Genomic DNA, 19780 nt, shown 5'->3' on the forward strand with positions numbered 1-19780 from the left:
CTCTTTCCTCCTGCTTCCCTGCCGCTCCCCCTTTCCGAGCAAGTTGTCTCTCGGCCCCATTGCAGCCCGAAGGGACAGCGGCCGGGGGTGGTGGTGTCCCTGACTCCCTGCTCCCTCCCTGCCTCCGCCTAACCTTTCCCGAGAAGATGCCGCCACTGCCGCCGCCGCCGTCACCGCGGCTGCTGTAGGGTGGCTTGCTTGGCTAACTCCTCCCCATGTTCTTGCCGCCGGCTTCGGTGGCTCTGCTTCGCAGGCCGGGTAGAGGATGCTGTCCTGCTCGGTGCGGGGCCGCGACCAGGGCATCGCCGGCCGTTTCCTTTCCTGCCATTCCGGCCCCCGGGGTTCTCCGTGCCTCAGTTGGTAACTCCTTCGCCGAGCGATGACTTCAAAGCATCAGGCGGACTGGATCCCTTACAGGTACTTCCCAAGGCGCCAGATTGGGCTACTTACTACCTTTGCAAAAAAAAACACAACCCACTTCTCCCTGGGCGCGGTTTCGAAAGGTTGCTTGTAGGCAACAGTGTCATCTTAAATAAGTTTTGTATTTAATGCTGGGGACACACAGACACACACACCACCCTAATTGAATGAGAAGCTGCAAGTAAAGTGCTTTTTGACATTCTTTTAAAGGATTAAATAAACCTACTTCTAGGAGGTGAGGAATAGAGAGCACCAGGCTGAGGGATAAGAAACTAAGAAACAAGCCCTGCAGGAAAGGAGTTTTCATGAATGAAAGTGGCGAATAAATAGAAGTAGTTTATTTCATTTGGGAGGGGATATGGCCATTGCATTTTTGAAACTGCATCCTTTTATAAAACACCAACAATAACCCGCTGGAGATGTCTGGAACTATTTTTAATCTCTATTGTACATCACAGTCCCCTGGAAGGGCTGGAAATCTTTGTTTTTTGAACTGACATGCGCAGCCAATTCCTTTTATTGCTTTTGTGTGTTTGCTACAGGGTGATTCTTTTGTGATGTGTTCTAGATTTATTTCAGTGGGTCAGATCTTGATGAGGTATTCTCATACCCTGTTACTGTCCCAGTTTCTCTTCAGATAGTAATAGGAGTAAATATGTATCAAGGCCAGTGTGCTATCTCATGCTGCTCCATTATTATGTGCGTCCATTCTGTTTTCATACTTCTTCCCCTCATTTATCTGCAAAAGTTTATGACATCTAAGATAATGTCCAAGATCATTGCAATACTTGACACCTGTGAAATTTCCTTTTCTTTAAGTGCTACCTTTTCCTGCTACCCTCAGGAATAGAGGACTTTTGTGGGTCAACATTGATAGTAATTCAAGATCCTTGATGGGTTGGCAACTGCCTTGTATCTGACATTCAGTTCTGTTCTTCACCACTTTCTCTGAAACTATTTTCCAAATTTAAATTCTTTCTATATAGGAAATTGATGAACCCAAGAATAAGTTGTCACAGGATGCATAGATCCCTTGTCATAAACACAGATCCTATATAAAAATGCATACAGCTTTCATACAGTTACCAACAAATAATTATTTAGGTGTGAAGTATTCCAAACAAAACTTGTGGTATAGACTCAAATTCTAGTTCAAGGTAAGATTGACATCTATTCTCCCTCGGACGTATCTGAGGAATCTTGTTTTCCGTGTTGGATTTTTTCCCTTGTGAATTACCTTTATTGGGTTAAGAGGATCAGAAACAATGATCATCAAATAAAATATAGATAAATTTAAATAAAGACAAAAATTAAAAGGGCTTTCTTTAGAGATAAGCAACCAAAATACACCCCCCTCTCTTAACCCAGAATTTGTTGATTTCGGAATGTGTAAACAAGTAGCTTTTTACATAGGATACCTCAATTTTTCCTCTCTCTCTCCATTGAATTATTTTGCTTGGACTCCTACCTTCCTATATAATATGGGCAGTCAAATACTTCTGCCACCATTCTTGCTGTCTTTGTGACGAGCAGGAATTACCATGGCAGCATCAGCTGCTGTTGTCGGTAATTGGTTCCTTGGTTGCTATAAGCTACCAAAGCCTCGGCTAGTTCTCCTTCTGAGAAAGCATATATGCATGCCTCAGAAATAAGTGAAGAACAGTGCTTGACACAGAGGGCTAAATCCTCTTGCTTACCATGCCTCCTGACGAGGCAGGGAAAAAAACCCCTAATCTGACATAAACTTGTTTGATTGGAAACTCAGAATTGCTATAACAAAAAAGTTGAGAAGAGAAAGTGCATTTCTGTTTATACCAGAAATTCAGTAGATGTTTGGAGCATGTAAAACATTCAAAACTTGATAGACATTAAATAACTTTATTAACTTAAGCGACATTTTCTGTCCCAACTTTACATCCATAATACTAACTATAGTATGATCATTATCCATGCTCATTGATAAGAGCCAATTGGGGGTATTTTTTTGCCCCTAAACTGGTGCTTTCTACAACTTGCTGAATGAGAATGGTCAACATCTGGTTTGCAGGCTCTCTGCACTTTTCAGCCAGGTTTTAGGCCTTTGGAAAACAGCTAGATTGCACTCTTAAATTTCTAAGCCAAAAGAGAACACTGAATTTATTTCTTCTAATATATGTATGATGGAACTTGTGCTTTTTAAAAAAAACACATTTGTCAATAAATTATATCTGTTCTAGACATATGTTAGCATTTTTCTTCTGACAGTATCTGTTAATATTGCTATAATATTTTCCTATATTTTCTTTTCTGGAGACATTTTTTTTAATGTAGCTACTTGAGTAACAACTGTTCATTAGGCACAAACTAAAACTAACCCCAGTGACATTTTGGAAAATTGATTCCAAAATGCAACTATTAAATTATCAGTTAGTGTTAACTCCCAGCCCTCATGCAGGAAGAATTTCACAATTATCAGCCAATGTTCAGATTTGTGTCAAGTTTCTGCTTTTTCTTTTTAAAGCCTAACTCAGCCCTTAGATGATTATTTGATGGAATGTTATTCAGTGACTGTGTTCACACAGTATACTTAAGCAGGTCAGTTAAAAATCGAGTAGACCTGGTTCATTTCAACCTGCAGTTTGTTTGTGGTTGTTGCTGTTTTATGCTTTCTTGTTATGTGTGCTGATTAATTTTTAATATTCTTATTGTGAAAACATGCTTGAATTAAAGAGAATATCAGCTAAATAAGCAATGGTAGAAAGTAAATATATTCTAAATTAGATTTGTCCTGTGACTGAATAGTTCATTGTTAATTTTTTATTACTGCAATGGCTCCTTTGTTAGAAGTACCTAGATATGTAATTTTTACTTGTAACTGATTTTCTTGCTCTGAGGTACATGTAACATTTTTAAAGGGTGAATCACAATTATTAACACTTCTTTTTCCTCATGAGGCATTTAAAATAACACATAGTTGCTTGCATAGAGAATGCATTTTTTCAAATTTTATGTGTATGGTTGTAGCCATTTTAGTCAGTGTTTTTATCTCCCACAGAGAAAGAATGCACTCTGTATGCAAAGTGAGAAATCAGATCTCAGCATGGAGTGAAAATAAACTGTATACAATATTTTGGAAGCAAAGATTGTAGCATGCTGTCTTTTTAAAAGAGAGAGGCAATTTCAGTTCTAAAACAGAAGGCTGAGGACATGGTCAGATGGCAAACGATGCAACAGCATTTCTGAAACCAATAAGGTATTAACTGATTCAGTTGAGTGGAATATCAGCTAGAACCTCTGTATACTGACAATACTTTGAATTGTCTGGAAAAAAAGGTTTTACATAAATACCTCTATTACCTGATGGTTAAACAGTAGCTACACTATAAGAATACTGTACTAAGAATACAGTAGCACTGAAAATATTTTCCAGGAAATGCAGATCAGTTAGAAAACAAAAGATATTGAGGCCCTAGAAAGAGTACAAAGGAGGGCAACAAAGATAATAAGGAGCTAAACCATAGGATAAACAGTTGACAGAACTACCGTGTTTCCCCAAAAATAAGATCCTGTCTTATATTTTTTTGAACCGATTGGGCTTATTATCAGGGGATGTCTTTTTTGGGGGGAAACTGGGTAGGTGTGTCTAGCCTAATGAAGGGAAGGGTTAGGGAGTGACATGATAGTAGTCTTGCAGCATTTAAAAAGTTATCATAGAGAAGAGGGAGTCAACTTATTCTCCAAAACATCTGAAGGCAGAATCATTAAAACAAGATGTAACCTAGAACTAAGGGGAAATTTCCTGACAGTGAAAACAATTAATTAGTGGAACGGCTTGCCTCCAGAAGTTGGAAGAGGTCCATCACTGGAGGTTTTCAAGAAGAGACTGGACAACCACTTGTCTGGAATGGTATGTGGTCTCCTGCTTGAGCAGGAGATTGGACTAGAAGACCTCCAAGATCCCTTCCAATTTTGTTATTCGATGTTCTATGAACTCAAGCCTATGTAGGTTTGAATTCATAGATAGTAACAAGAGAGAAATAACTGCCTATGCTATCCCTTTAGCAGCCACAATTTTACAGAGGGCTTTAGAATATGAATAAAGAAGGTAATAAATGTTTATCATTTCTCTTCAAAGTATCCTTTTTATGTTCCCTGTTTTGTGTGCTTGAAAAGCCTAATGCAGTTGTTTTATTATTATTTTTATATGTAAAATTATTGTCAAGCACCAAGAATCAGGACCACTGTGCTCTCCTGTTCACTCACACATAACAATGGTTTAGCGGGTTTAATATTTGCCAGCAATTCCCTTCATCAAAAACCCAAAACTGTTCCAATTAAGTCCAGCCAAAGGCAGACCAATGCTAGTCCACAGTGCAATGGCCAGTGAGTTCAGAAAGCACTTGAAAGTTTCCCAAACAAGATAAACCCACAAGACAAAATTAAACCTACAATATAAGAGGGTTCCCAAGGCACAATCCAAGTCAAGGCACAGGGTCAATCCAAAGCAAGGCAGGGGTCACAACAACCAGGAAAAACACATCCAGGAAATGAATACATTGTTCCCAGCATCATCTCCATCTGTCTTCTGTGCTAAATAGCCAGTTTCCAGTGCAGTCCATCAAGGGGGGCGAGTTTGCCTCCTTTCAATAATCAGGTTGACCTTAGCTGTTCCTGCCTTTTCTCTACCCAAAGTGTTCTTGGATCAAGAGCAGAAGGCAGTTCCTCTTCCTCATGCTTTCCTCACCTGAAGCCTCAGGGCTGTCCTCCTGCAACTGTGCTTAAGCCAAATCCCTCTCAGACTGTTGCTCGGAGCATTGCCCAACTCCCCTCTTGACACACCTGGAGCTGGTTCATCTCTGAACTGACATCTGGGGATATATCTGGGGAAGTGTCCGGGGGGGGGGCGTCATCACAACCACACATTAAGAAACAAGACAATTTATTGTTCTTGCTTATATACAAAAATCTAGTAAATTAATGGTCAGCACTAAATTGGCACTAGATAAGAGTTAGCTGAATTCAAGAGGGGCTGTATTTGGATTGCTCATGGGAATGTAATAATTCCAGAATGATTCCTCTCTTGACTCCACCGCCACACTCTCCGTCTCCTTCTCCCACAATTGTTTGCAAATTACAACATGGAACATTAGGCATATAGAAATTCTGTGTGTGTGGGGAAAAGGTGTCTTCTAGAAATGTAAGCTGATATGCTCTCTATGTATGTTCTAGACATTAAGAAAATTATCCACCAATCTTTAATATGATGAACACATTTTATAGCTGCAGATGGTAGTACATAAAATAGCATACACACAATATATATTATTCAAACCTTACTGAGAAGTGGAAGAAAGTGGGAAAAAATATATGCATCTATTCTTTATTGATTAAATTACTCATTATAGCTCTGCTAATTTTACAGAACATTCTGTAAAATTTGGCATGCCATAAAGTGGGAGAAGCCACAGTATGACATTTAAGCATATCTGAAATGATAATAGGTATTGTTGCAGGTAATCTATAGAACAATACTGTTGAAAATATTCTTTTGTTACCCTATAAGTTGAAATATTTGCAATTACATATTTCTTACATATTTCTTTTGTGACTATCCTACTTACATTTTGTATAATTGTCCATGTTGTAGGCTGGCCAGATAATTGGGCTTCTTGTAGCAATAAAACATCAATATGTACCAAAAATAGGATGAAATAAAACAATGGTGTAAAATCTTTAAAGGAACAAGAACAGTATGTTACACAGAAAATTTAAAATTTGGTGGATTAAAAGTGCACAGAGCCAGAAAAATAAAAGTGTTTCTCTAGGAAGAATGCAATGTTTGTAGGGCGGACAGAGCTGGGTAGAGCAGAGGCTAAATGGCCTTTAGCAGAGGCCCTTTCCCAATGTCTATTTATTACCTGTATTTCTGCACTCTCTGAAATGAGTCTTTGTTTGTATCGATTCAGTTTAACTACCATGTTCATTTGTGCAGTCATAATGAACCTGACTCCAATGGATTCATGAATATGTCCAGGTAGATTTCTGGGCAAAAATATGGAAGTAGTTTGCTACTGCCTTATTCCAAATTCTCTCTGCCCAGCCTAGCCATGGTCTCCCATCTAACTATTAACCAGTCCCATCCCACTTTTAGGGATCATTCCATTGTTACAGCTTGAATGCCTCCTGCCAGAAATGTTATACCAGCTATGCTATATATCAGTTTAAATTTCCATTAATTATCATTTAGGTAAGCATCTCTTACATCTAAGAAAAATGTAATTGTTATTAAGTAAATGCTGATGAAAAAAAGGAAATTTTCTAGCCTGACATAATAAGGTAGCATTCTTATTGTGCTAATTGTAAATATAAAAGGCTTCATCATGTCAAAATTTCCTCATGCTCTGCTGAATGCATAGGATTATTTTATATTACAAGTTAGTAATATAAGAACAGATGACTAAAGAAAATCAGAATGAGGCAACCTGAAATCCATTCCTGAACTAATCTCTAATTGACATTTTTCTTTCCAACATATTAATGAGGGAAAGTCTCAACTGATTTATGTTCAGTGGGATGGTTGGATATGCTTGGACATGCAGAAGAAAAAATAAGAAATAAAAGCACTTCTCATAAATATGCACAAATCTTCCAAGTGAATTTTAGCACTGATGCCAGAACTAAGAATTGTGAAGTTTACATTGACATATATCCATTAGATATACATATCCATTAGATTTATTCCTAACATCCCTATGCTGCAGCTTGATCTCCCATTAACTCATTTTCATTCCATGCCTGATCCTGGGCTTCACTCTCTTCCCAACTGCAATAGTAGGTTAGCATTTTTGTGAAAGTGATTTTTAAAAAAAATATTAAGGGAATTATTTTATTGGGTTAGTAATGACATAGTGTAGCAGCAATGTAGTTTATACTGGTGATTTAAGTCTGAGTTCTCTGCTCATTTTCTTAAACTGTATTGTGGAGCGTGGATTTTTTAAAAAAGTTTGTATATAAAGTGACCTTGGTATCTGGCTTGTGAACAGCAAGCAGTTCTATGTATTCTGCTCACCTAATCTGGTCCCAGAGCATCCATATCTACTCCTTTGGTGTTTCAGCACCTTTTCCTCATAGGAAGAGAGTGAGATGATTTCATGTTCTCCTACAAACCCTTTTCTTCTTAGGTGTCTTTAAAATATGTCCCAGAAAATCATCCAACCTCTTAGCATGGAGGTTTTAAAATAACTTTTAATATAGTAAACTAATTAATAATGTTAATTAGCATCAACATATATGACTATAGAATTAATGGAATAACTTCCAACTTAATAATCATACTAATTAGAGAACGAAGACAAAGTCAGCCTGTAGATGGGCACAGGTTGGCCATAGAAAGAAACAGCAAGTCCATTTTCACAATTAACTAATTCTGAAACTAATTAACTAATTCACTAAACTAATTCTGAATTCCTCTCTAAAGACTGAATTTACTTTGAAGGAAGCTGTCCTGTTGATGACGGCCTGCACCATCAACTTACAAATTTAGAGATATTTTCTCAAACCGAATGGTACATATTCATAATGATATAGGTACTTCCCCCAAGGAGGTTTATCCTGTCATGATCCTTCTGTAAATCCTCTACCAGTCTTTATTTTCATTCTATAACTTATTGCTACAGAAACAGGGCCCTTTCTTCCTTCCCAAATGAAAAAACCTGAGAAATATATTTATGTATTAGTTATATTCTGTTTTATCCTCAGACAATCAAGACAGCATACATCACCAGCCAGTATTTTCCACATAACAATGAGATTGTTTGGGCTAAGTGCTGTTCTGAACTGCAGCCATTAACTGCTTGACCATCCTGTGTAAACTAGCAAGAAATGTTGTTAGTTCTTAACTATTTAATTGTGTCTGTCTCTTGGTAACTTTATAGGCAAGTGCTCTCCATACTACCCTATCAAACACACATTCTTATAATTGTTGTATATTTTATGTTATCAAGCCAGTGTGTTCTTTGCTTGTCCCTTCTTCTTTTGTCCACTAACTTTTTCTAGCATCATTGCCTTTTCCAACGACTTTGCATGCATAACATAGCCAAAGTAAATCTGATGTACTCTTATAATTTTAGCTTCTATTTATGTGTCTTTTTATGATTTAACATCTCTCTGTGATTATTCTAGCTGTCCATAGTATGTGCAGTAATTTAAACTAGCACCACAGTTAGAAGGTGTCAATTCTTCTTCATCAGTCATTCTTGGTGTCCAACTCACACCCAAAATGGTGTTGAGTTATTGCCATAAAGTGTTCTGGTGAGATTTTTTACAGAGTAGCTCACCACTGCTTTCCCTAATCCTTCCCATTTATACATGATTGGGACTGGCATATGGTTGATGAATCAACAGTAAGGCTGAGTTATCAAGAAATGAGGTTGGTGTAAAAAGTCCTTTTCCAGTTTTCAAATACATCTCCCTTTTTGCCATAGAATTAGTAAGAATTCTGCCTGACTAAGGTTAACATGGCTTGGATAGGTGGGTTTCCCTGCTTCTTTTCTCCTTTCACCCATTCCAGGAAAGAAAACCACAATTGCCTTTCTTTTTTTCACCCCTTTTTGAGATTCTTCTAGTCACTTGGACTAGGAAGGAGGAACTTGGCAGAACTGTAGTCAATTTTACCCTGTTAAAAAACAATAACACCCAAATGGCCAACTTTTCTGTTCTGTGCCAGTAACTATAAGTACAAGAGGCCAGACTTAGATCAATGGTCTTGACAGTGACTATAAATCTCACCACTGTGCAGGAAGACTGGAGTTCAGGAAAAACAAACAACCTTACTTTATAAACTGAAGTTTTATGTGGACAAATCTAAGATCCAGTCACCAGAGCAGAATGTAGCCTTGTATTAGTCCAGATGTCAGCCAGGGAATCAGAAATTGCACACACTCAGGAAGCCAGGTCCAAGGTTGGAAAGTTGTTTGCTTGCATAAGTTTGACTCTCAAGCTTTTCTTTCAAAGTACTGAATCAGCCCATGCCTACTTTCCTGAGTCATAACTCTTTCCTTGGAGGAACCTTTGCTGAACCTCCTTGTTGTACTCACTCCATCAATCTTGTGCAAGGATTCAGGACCTTTTCCTGTTCAGTCCCTGAAACTGTAGACTCAGCCTATCTATGGTTTGGCTGTTGATTATGTGATTGCTTCCCAAGTGCAGGTTCATCATGTAGAACAGAGGTTCCCAATCTTGGCAACTTTAAGATTTGTGGGGAATTCTGGGAGTTGAAGTCCACACATCTTAAAGTTGCCAAGATTGAGAAAGAATTTCTACATCTGCTGTAGAAGATCTTTCTCTTTCTGACTTACTGGCAAATATCTGAAGGGGCAGCTGAGTTGTGAAGTCTTGCTCCTCCAGTTCAGAGTCTGATTCTTCAGATGGGGCCATACTAATTTCATCTGCTGGATCTGTTTTTTTTTAAATAACCATTTTACATTTTCCCACTTAGTTGGTCTAGAGGAAGAAACTTGGCAATTTTTTTTTGCCAGTGTCATACAATTAAAAGAAATCAGGCCACATTTCACCATTCTTATGCCAAATCTGTTAAAGGAAACAAACAAACAAAATGTCCAGCATTTCACTGTTCCACGATTGAATCATGAAAACAAAAATAAAATGGTAAAATGATGTCAGACACAATAGCAGCTCCGTACAAAACAGCCATTAAAGGCAGATGGTGGGGGGTGAGGGAAAATGCCAGGCAAAGCATAAAGCATAGCTAGCCAGTTGAAAAACAGTATTTGTGTAAGACAGTATGAAGTGCAATGAGTGAATGGATCAGCCTTGCTTGTCCCACTGGCAGAAATACACTACTTTGAGGTAGAACAAAAAAAACTCAGGGGGAGGGGACCCTCTCAGTAGTTTGGGGGTGAACTGATGGTAACGTAATATATTCTTGCCATCTTCAAATAACAGGGATCATTCTTGAACCAAGGCAAACAGGAAGCATGAATCAACCCTAAGAGACAGTGACTGGCCCAAGGTTACCCAGTGACCTTTAATTGCTAAGATTGGATTTGACCATGGGCACCTCCTGTCCTACCCTAACACCTTAACCACTGCTTAACATTTCGTCCCTGAGGAAAAATCAAAGCGTCAGAAACCCAGTAAGCCAGACTCCCCAAGGACCAGAACAAGGAGATCACTTTTTGGGGAGCTGAAGAAGTGGCTGGCATTTCTTTCTTTGTTATGAAAAATGGCCGAGGACTCAGGTTTAGAGGGAAAATACAGTAAAAAGTGCTAAGTTGTGAGGAAGGATGGTTAAACTGTATGCATCTTACCTGGAAGGAACTCTTTATTTTCAAGGACCTCTTCTAGAAAGTTAACTGATGGAGACGAACGCCCAGTATAGCTGGAACTGCTGTCAGATATAATGGGAGGAAGAAATTACCTTGAGGGAGAGGAGGAAGAGCCTGTATCAAGAAAAGGGTCAGATTTTTTAAAAAATGGAGCTGTAACCAGAGAAAATGTTTCGGACAATCACCCTCCTTAATTCCCACAAAGGCCTGGTTTTCATAAAGGAGGGAGAAGTACAATCAGACTATATTGATTTATTGATTATGTGCCATGAAGTGGTTTTTGACTCTTAGCAACCACATCAATAGATTTTCTCCATGTGATTTGTCCCTAACTTGGTCTTCAGATATTTTGACAGTGCACTGATCGCCATTGCAACTGCTTGCTGTTGGTCATCCTGTTGTCTTGTCTTCCATTTTTCGCAGCATTTCATCCTTTACCAGAAAACTAGGTCTTCGGATAATGTGTCTAAAGTAGGATAATCTCAGCCTGATCGTTTGGGTCTTTAGTAAGAAATCTGGATTGGTTTGTCCCGTGATCCAATCGTTTGTTTTCTTGGCTTTCTATGGTATTCTCAAGAGTCTTCTCTAACACCAAAGTTCAAAGGCGTCAATACTCATTTTGTCCTGCTTCTTCAAAGTCCAGCTTTTGTTTCCATAGAATATCACAGAGAATACTATGTCATGCACGATTCTGATATTTGTATAGACACATCATGGCATCTGAATCTCTTTTCCTAGACCGTCTGTCACTATGACCTTATAATAAGAGTGGTATTGGCCTGCATGGTTTAGGTTTCCTAATGTGATCTATTTTGAAGGGCTGTCATCAGATCAATATTAAAGGAATATCTTTGATTTGGCCTGCCTGTATCTGATCTCCTGTCTACTTTTGCCTTTCATGGCAAGTACCCACTTCTGGAGTTTCCCTCTGAAATTGAGCTGGTTAATTATCCTTACTTGTTTGTTGGACTGCTAGCTTCTTGGATTGGCTTTCACCTAATTACTTTCAGCCTAGAGTTGTTAACCTTCCTTGATCCATTTGTGATCTTGCCTGAAGGCACAGGTACCCACTAATTAAAAAAAGAAAACCTAGGGCAAAATCTTGAAATAACTAACAAGTTTGTTAATGCAAATATGTAATATTTTGTAATAAAATTACGATCGCTTATCATTTTGGTTTATTCTGTATAGCATCTTGAAATCTATTTGAAAAAGGGGAAATATATTTTAAAATAATAATGAATAAAACAATAAAATCAGCCCAAATACCTGAGATCTTTGCACCAGGTTCATGGAATATGTATGCCAATATTTCACATTGATTCATGTAGTGCTTGAATAACAGTATGTTTTTAAAAAGACATTCACAGTAGGTGGTTCTCTTGATTCGGATGAGAATGAATAGCTAAAGGTTCAAGTTGCTCTTGTAGAGATGGAACCTTAGGGGAAGACTAGCCTAATTTGATATGTATGAATATGTCCTGTCATTATGCTGACCTTTCATGGTAAATACCAGCATCTTATTCACAGAGAACTCTGGGAATATATATTGATGTGTAGACATTTGTAAAGCACAAACAAGGAATTAAGCTTTGTATTTCAGTTACAAACAGCAGGAAATTTTACTTTAGCTACATAAACGGTACCATTTGGGGAAATACACCATGTTTAGAAATAGCTACTCGTAGCGCTAGGAATACATGACTATAACTTGTGGTATTATAAATAATCTCTAGATGTCTTCTCTTCAGTCTATTAAAATTGCAGGTATATTGTTATTTCAGTAAATGTGATCAAATATCCTTCTTGCCCTGTCGAATGTTGGTGTTTAGGCATGATTTCTGAAGAAATAAAGGAGTTAAGACATGATTAGGCAGATAGTCTGTTTACGTACTGTGAAGGATGAGATTTCTCCATCTCTGCATTATAGATTAATATTACTTAGTAGGTCTTTCATTTTCTCTATTACCTCTTGGCAGTTTTCAATAGTAGGCTTAGAAATATGACCCAGGATCTAATCATAGCAAGTTTGTGCAGCAGTGAATATTATTCAAATCAATGTTCTTAATATCAGTGGAAATAAGTTTAGCAACTGAAGATTGGATATTTTCTCCTCACTAAATGTAACAGAAATAAATCAGGCTTTTATATGAAATAAAGCAATATTGTGTAGAAATCAGTTGCTTAGAGCTTCTGTCCTATATATGAAAATACGGTTCACTTAATTCAACAATGTTTATTGTTAAGTAGGCATATAATGTTGTACTATAAGTCCCATTGTTTTCCCAATATTGTATTGGTTTCTACTGACTGTGAACATTAAAGACTTTAGACATTTATGTTGAACTATTATTGTCATGAAAATTTTCAACGCGGTTGATGTTGGGAAGCAACTGTACAATGAATTCATTCTTAGCTATTTTAATGGACTTTTGCTTTGCAATCGCTGCCATCCTTAGTACAGTTTTCATAAACACAATTGGAACATGGAAATTATCATCTGGGATATCTTGAGTTATTTTAGATACTTGATTATTAATTGGTAACACTGTTTGCTGTAATTGCTTTAGGCATATTCAAATTTGTTGTACTATCTATTTTTCATACTGGGCATTGATGATTGTAACTTTATCTGTAATTGGAGTTGGCACACATTGTTGAAAATCCTCCACGCTGCTTTGGGAACAAAGTTGTAAAGTTTAGCCTAATGATTCAGATATTGGATATAGACTGATAGGATTCATTTTCAGATCTTCACTTGGTCAAAGAGATCCCTGAATTACTTTGGGTCAGTCAACCTCTCTGAGCTCAAGCTACCTCACATAATTATTAGAATAGAATAGAATAGAATTTTTTATTGGCCAAGTGTGATTGGACACACAAGGAATTTGTCTTGGTGCATATGCTCTCAGTGTACGTAAAAGAAAAGATACCTTCATCAAGGTACAACATTTACAACACAATTGATGGTCAAAATATCAATATAAATCATAAGGATTACCAGCAACAAAGTTACAGTCATACAGTCATAAGTGGAAAGAGATTGGTGATGGGAACGATGAGAAGATTAATAGTAGTGCAGATTTAGTAAATAGTGTTGAGGGAATTATTTGTTTAGCAGAGTGATGGCCTTTGGGAAAAAACTGTTCTTGTGTCTAGTTGTTCTGGTGTGCAGTGCTCTATAGCATCGTTTTGAGGGTAGGAGTTGAAACAGTTTATGTCCAGGATGTGAGGGATCTGTAAATATTTTCACGGCCCTCTTCTTGATTCATGCAGTATACAGGTCCTCAGTGGAAGGCAGGTTGGTAGCAATTATTTTTTCTGCAGTTCTAATTATCCTCTGAAGTCTGTGTCTTTCTTGTTGGGTTGCAGAACCGAACCAGACAGTTATAGAGGTGCAAATGACAGACTCAGTAATTCAATAAATAATAAATAAAAATAAATAAATAATAAATAATAATTTATTTATTGAAAAAATAAAGGCATGCCCTTTTATCTAGTGGGAACCGGATGCACATCTCTTCTGTTACAGCTTGTCTTGTATTCAGTAGGTCACACACTACTCAGAAACATCTATTTTTATTCAAAAATATGTTTTTTTAAAATGCCATGCAATTGTGGCATAATGTCTTTTTGTTGTAAATTGAGTGAGACTGTCAAAACAGAATATCTGAATCATATAGAGAGAATCTAATACAAACTTCTTTTTGTAGTTCAATTTAAAAAAAAACTTGGTTAATCAACTGTTCTTTAGTCATTTCATTGAATTTGCAAAGGCATAACATTGTAGTTTCTTAGAAAATGTATAAATCTCTATTTATAAAAATACCACTTTTTCTTTGCAGCATTTGGCAGAGGCATCAGCCTGATCAATTTCACTGTCAGATTTAATTCCAGCTGCAGTCCATCTTCCTCCTGATGCTTGACTCTTCTCAGGGAAAATAGTCTTAGCAACACCTATGACTTTCTGTATAAATGAAACTCCTAGTATAGAAAGAGCCATGGTTGGGCAGTAGTTAGAATGCAATAAAGGTAAAGGTTCCCCTTGCACATATGTGCTAATCATTCCCGAATCTAGGGGGCGGTGCTCATCTCAGTTTCAAAGCCAAAGAGACGTCTCTGTGGTCATGTAGCCACCATGACTAAATGCCAAAGGCGCACAGAAGGCTGTTACCTTCCCACCAAAGGTGGTCCCTATTTTTCTGCGTGCATTTTTTACATGCTTTCAAACTGTTAGGTTGGCAGAAGCTGGGACAAGTAATGGGAGCTCACCCCGTTACATGGCACTAGGGATTCGAACCGCTGAATTGCCAACCTTTCGATCAACAAGCTCAGTGTCTTAGACACTGAGCTATCGCATTCCTATTAGAATGCAGTATTGCAGATTAATTCTGCTGACAGCCGACTGCCAGCAGTTTGGCAGTTCGAGTCTCACTGGCTCAAGGTTGACTCATCCTTCCAAGGTCAATAAAATTGATTGTTGGGGGCAATATGAAATGTATGCTGACTTTGTAAAACTGTTTAGAGAGAGCTGTAATGTAAAAGCACTGTGAAGCTGTATATAAGTGCTATTACTAGTGCTATTGTTATCACAGCTGATTGAATGCTCCCAAATTATGTCTTGTTACCCTTCCCAGTTAGGCAGTCTGCAAAAGGTATTATAATACAGACCTGGCTTCCAAGGAAAGCATGCTGAAGAAAGTTGTGACAGCTCAAAGTGGAAGGATAGCTTTTGAAATAATGTACAGTAGAATCATGTACAGTAGAAACTCTTCCTGATCAAAGATCAAACAAACACTGTAGTCAGTTAACCATATATGTATAACACTTAACCAAACCTTCATGGTAATTTCATCACGTATTTTGACATATAACAAGGTGACAATAATCATTATCGTCATCATTTTGCTTTTATTCTGAAAAAAACCCCTTTCCTAACATATTTCATCATCACTATATATAATTGAGGCATTAAAAAAAATTAAGTCACTGTTCATGGTTCAAACACATAGAATCTTGCTGCTGCTGCTGTTGTTTTTTTGGCTATGTTTTATTGCATAATTTCAGTTATTAGTGTTTTTGAGCATCTTTGGAGAGTTTTTATTCCATGTCTGAATAAGGAGAGCGGTTATAATCAATTCCAAAAATATATTCTTAAAACAACAGTTATGGAAAGATGGGGAAGGTTTTTTTTTTTTTAAAAATGCACATATATCATTTAGAGTTTTAAGATGTCATCTTTAAAAGAAGAAAGTCAGAATTTCAGTGTCTCTGAATTAATTTCAAAGCTTCTTTTCTTTAAAGGAATGGAAAAAGACTGTATATACATATTCATATACAATTCTGTAATTGGATTTTTGAAATGCAGACAGATTCTTAGAAACTAATTTCTGCCCTGAAGATTAGCATAAAATGACTAGTTGAAAGAAGCATTTTCTTCTGTGCAGGAAGGAGCCTGTAGAATTTGACAATAAATCTCTGAATCGGTTTTGAAAAGCGCCTTAAATATTGGGATTACAATAAATAAATACACATTATATATAAAATCTGCTTACTCCAACTCAGCAGCGCAGCAGACTTTGTTAGAATAAAATGTATGTGGTTTATTGTTCGTTGTAATATCTTATACCAATACCAAATAGAAAAAAATGTGTGTCTTGAAACTGGATTCTAAAAGCAGACTTAAAAGAAAGGTAAATAAAATCCAAAACTGTATCATTTAAGAAATGCATTGTAGCATATATTTGGTTCCTACACTATTTCTGTTCAGCTCTGATAGGTTAATACATTTCAGATTAGCTAGTATGCTTATTCAGTCTTTGTGTTTTCCATGAAAAGAACAAATGATGGTCTCAAAAGCCCTTGTCAGTTTTCTTTTAGAAAATATATATAATTTGAGATGTGCAGCAGTAGTGCAGTAGTCATTTATGTTGTCATTCTCTGCTTTCTACGACCCATGAAAGGCTTTAGGCTCTAAAATAGAAGCACAATCATGGCAATTCAGTAGATGACAAGTTTTCACTCCTCTTCCCATCTAACCATCTGAAAGGTTCCAGACGGAGCTTGGGCTATTCCCTGAGGATTTAGCCCATGACTCGGCTGGAGCTCTGGTCGCCGCCTGGGATCGGGCGGCGGCTGGTGCTCTAGATCGAGTTGTGCCTTTGCGGCCTCTGACCCGGTGCCGATCTCGTTTAGCCCCTTGGTACTCCGAGGGGCTGAGGGAAATGAAGCACCGGAAAAGACACCTAGAGAGTATCTGGAGGGCCAGCCGCTCCGAATCTGACCGGACACTAGTTAGGTCTCAAATTCAGACTTATCTAGTGGCGATGAGGCTGGCAAAACGGGAGTATTTTTCCAACCTCATTGCATCAGCAGATAACCGCCCAGCCGCCCTGTTTAGGGTGACCCGCTCGCTCCTCCATCAGGGAGCGGTAGAGGATCCCTTAAAGGGTCGAGCTGAGGAATTTGGACAATATCTGTTTGATAAAATCGCTCAGATTCGGGAAGGGTTGGACACAGACTGGGTGGATCCGGACGGGGTGGGGGAGGCAGGTCTTGATGTTATTATCTGGGATGAGTTTGATCCTGTGGTCCCTGAGGACATGGATAGGTTAATGTGGAGATTGAATGTGACCACATGTTTATTGGACCCGTGTCCCTCCTGATTGGTATTGGCCACCCGGGAGGTGACACGAGGCTGGCTCCAGAAAATCGTGAACGCTTCTTTGATGGAGGGTGTTTTCCCTGCCGCCTTGAAAGGGGCGGGGGTGAGGCCCTCCTCAAGAAGCCTTCCTTGACCCAGCTAGTTTAGCAAATTATCGTCGTCTCCAACCTTCGCTTTTGGCAAAGGTTGTCGAGAGTGTGGTTGCACGACAGTTGCCCCAGTACCTGGATGAAACTGTCTATCTTGATCCATTCCAGTCCGGTTTCCGCCCTGGTCACAGCACGGAAACAGCCTTGGTCGCGCTGGTTGATGATCTCTTGAGGGCTCGGGACAGGTCCTATTAGATCTCTCAGCGGCTTTTGATACCATCGATCATGGTATCCTGCTGCGCCGACTCGGGGGACTTGGAGTGAGGGGCACTGTTCATCGGTGGTTCTCCTCCTACCTCTCCGACCGGTCGCAGACGGTGTTGACGGGGGGACAGAGATCGACCCCAAGGCGCCTCTTATGTGGGGTGCCGCAAGGGTCGGTTCTCTCGCCTCTTCTGTTCAACATCTATATGAAGCCGCTGGGTGAGATCATCCGTGGTCTTGGGGTGAGTTGTCATCTATACGCTGATGATACTCAGCTCTATATTTCCACCCCTAACCACCCCAACGAGGCTGTTGAAGTGATGTCCCAGTGCCTGGAGGCCGTACGGGTCTGGATGGGGAGGAACAGACTCAGACTCAATCCCACCAAGACCGAGTGGCTGTGGATGCCGGCGGCCCGGTACAGTCAGCTAATTCCATCACTGACCATTGGGGGCGAACTATTGGCCCCCACGGAAAGGGCTCGTAATCTGGGCGTCCTCCTGGATGCACGGCTGTCTTTAGAAGATCATATGATAGCCGTCACCAGGGGAACCTTTCATCAGGTTCGCCTGATACGCCAGTTACGCCCCTTTCTGGATCGGGCTTCCTTATGCACGGTCGCTCATGCCCTTGTTACATCCCGCCTGGACTACTGTAATGCTCTCTACATGGGGCTCCCCTTGAAGTGTACCCGGAGACTCCAACTGGTCCAGAATGCGGCTGCGTGGGTGATAGAGGGAGCACCTTTTGGCTCCCATGTAACACCCCTCCTGCGTAATCTGCACTGGCTCCCAGTGGTCTTCCGGGTTCACTTCAAGGTACTTGTCATCACCTTTAAAACGCTCCATGGCCTAGGGCCGGGATATTTACGGGACCGCCTACTGCCACCATTAGCCTCTCACCGACCAGTGCGCTCACAGAGAGGGCCTCCTCCGGATACCGTCAGCTAAACAATGTCGGCTGGCGACCTCTAGGGGAGGGCCTTCTGTGGGGGCCCCTACCTCTGGAACGAGCTCCTCTGGGGCTTCGTCAACTCCCCGATCTCAAGTCCTTCCGCCGCGAGCTGAAGACGTTGCTGTTTCGAAGAGCAGGACTAGCTTGAATGTAGTTTTAAATTGGGATTTTTAAAAAAGGGGTTTAAATGAGGTTTTAAATTTGTATTTAAAAGTTAGAGCATCAATTGAATTTAACTATCTATTCTTTTAGCTGTTTTTTATCTATTATATGTTTTCTGTTGTTTTTTGACTGTGAACCGCCCTGAGTCCTTCGGGAGATGGGAAATATAATATAATATATTTAATTATTATATTATATAATTATTATTATATAATAATAATAAATAATAATGCCAAACATCTCTGCTTTGTGTCCAAATGCTCCAGAATTTCTGGATCTACAAGAAGGAACCCAACTTTCTGTTTCTAATGTAATGTTATTTGAATTGATGCTTCTGGCCAAATATATAGTTCATGACTTGCATGGAGATGCAACATATTTTTCTGTTGATAGTTGTATTTCCTGAGAAGCTTGACAGCAATTAGATGGGTCCAGAGATTAAGGCTTACTCTGTATTTCTATGTATAAATAAACGTTTGTTTTGTTGTTTTATTTTTATTGTTTGTTTGGAATTTTGATTTTTATGGCTTATCCTTGAACTATTTGAAGGCTACTTTTAAATTTTCCATGGTTCAATTTTTTAATACTAAACTCAAGTCCAATGAAATTGTCAAATAATTTTAGGGCTGGATTTATGTGCAAAAGAAAATGAATAAGAGAGAGATTCAGAGAGAGATAAAAGGAAACAGCTTGGAGTGGGTGGGAGACTTTCCCTCTTTCTGGTTCTCTTCAAGTATTTCAGGTTGCCCCAGAAATAAAATTTACTAAGAACATTTGAAAAAAAATGAAGTAATCACACATCAGTCTTCCTAGAATTTATCTTTGTTATGGTAGAGTGATAATGATAGCTTTGCAAGGGTAATGCAGTAGTATGGTACCTGCATTGAAATGGTTAATTCAGT

The 19780-nt window shown here is 38.9% G+C and overlaps 1 protein-coding gene across 2 annotated transcripts in view; it reads left to right on the top strand.

Annotated features, from left to right (window-relative positions):
- The first annotated feature begins 277 nt into the window (after positions 1-277).
- Positions 278-19780, top strand: part of TUB (TUB bipartite transcription factor) — an 81765-nt gene continuing 62262 nt past the window's right edge. For both annotated transcript variants that reach the window (XM_058159272.1, XM_058159263.1), the window contains exon 1: positions 278-417. In XM_058159272.1, the coding sequence (XP_058015255.1) occupies positions 380-417 (38 nt within the window). In that variant the 5' untranslated portion in view covers positions 278-379. The remainder of the gene's footprint in view (positions 418-19780) is intronic.

The sequence above is a fragment of the Ahaetulla prasina genome, chromosome 1 (genome assembly GCF_028640845.1).
Source record: "Ahaetulla prasina isolate Xishuangbanna chromosome 1, ASM2864084v1, whole genome shotgun sequence".
NCBI lineage: Eukaryota > Metazoa > Chordata > Lepidosauria > Squamata > Colubridae > Ahaetulla > Ahaetulla prasina.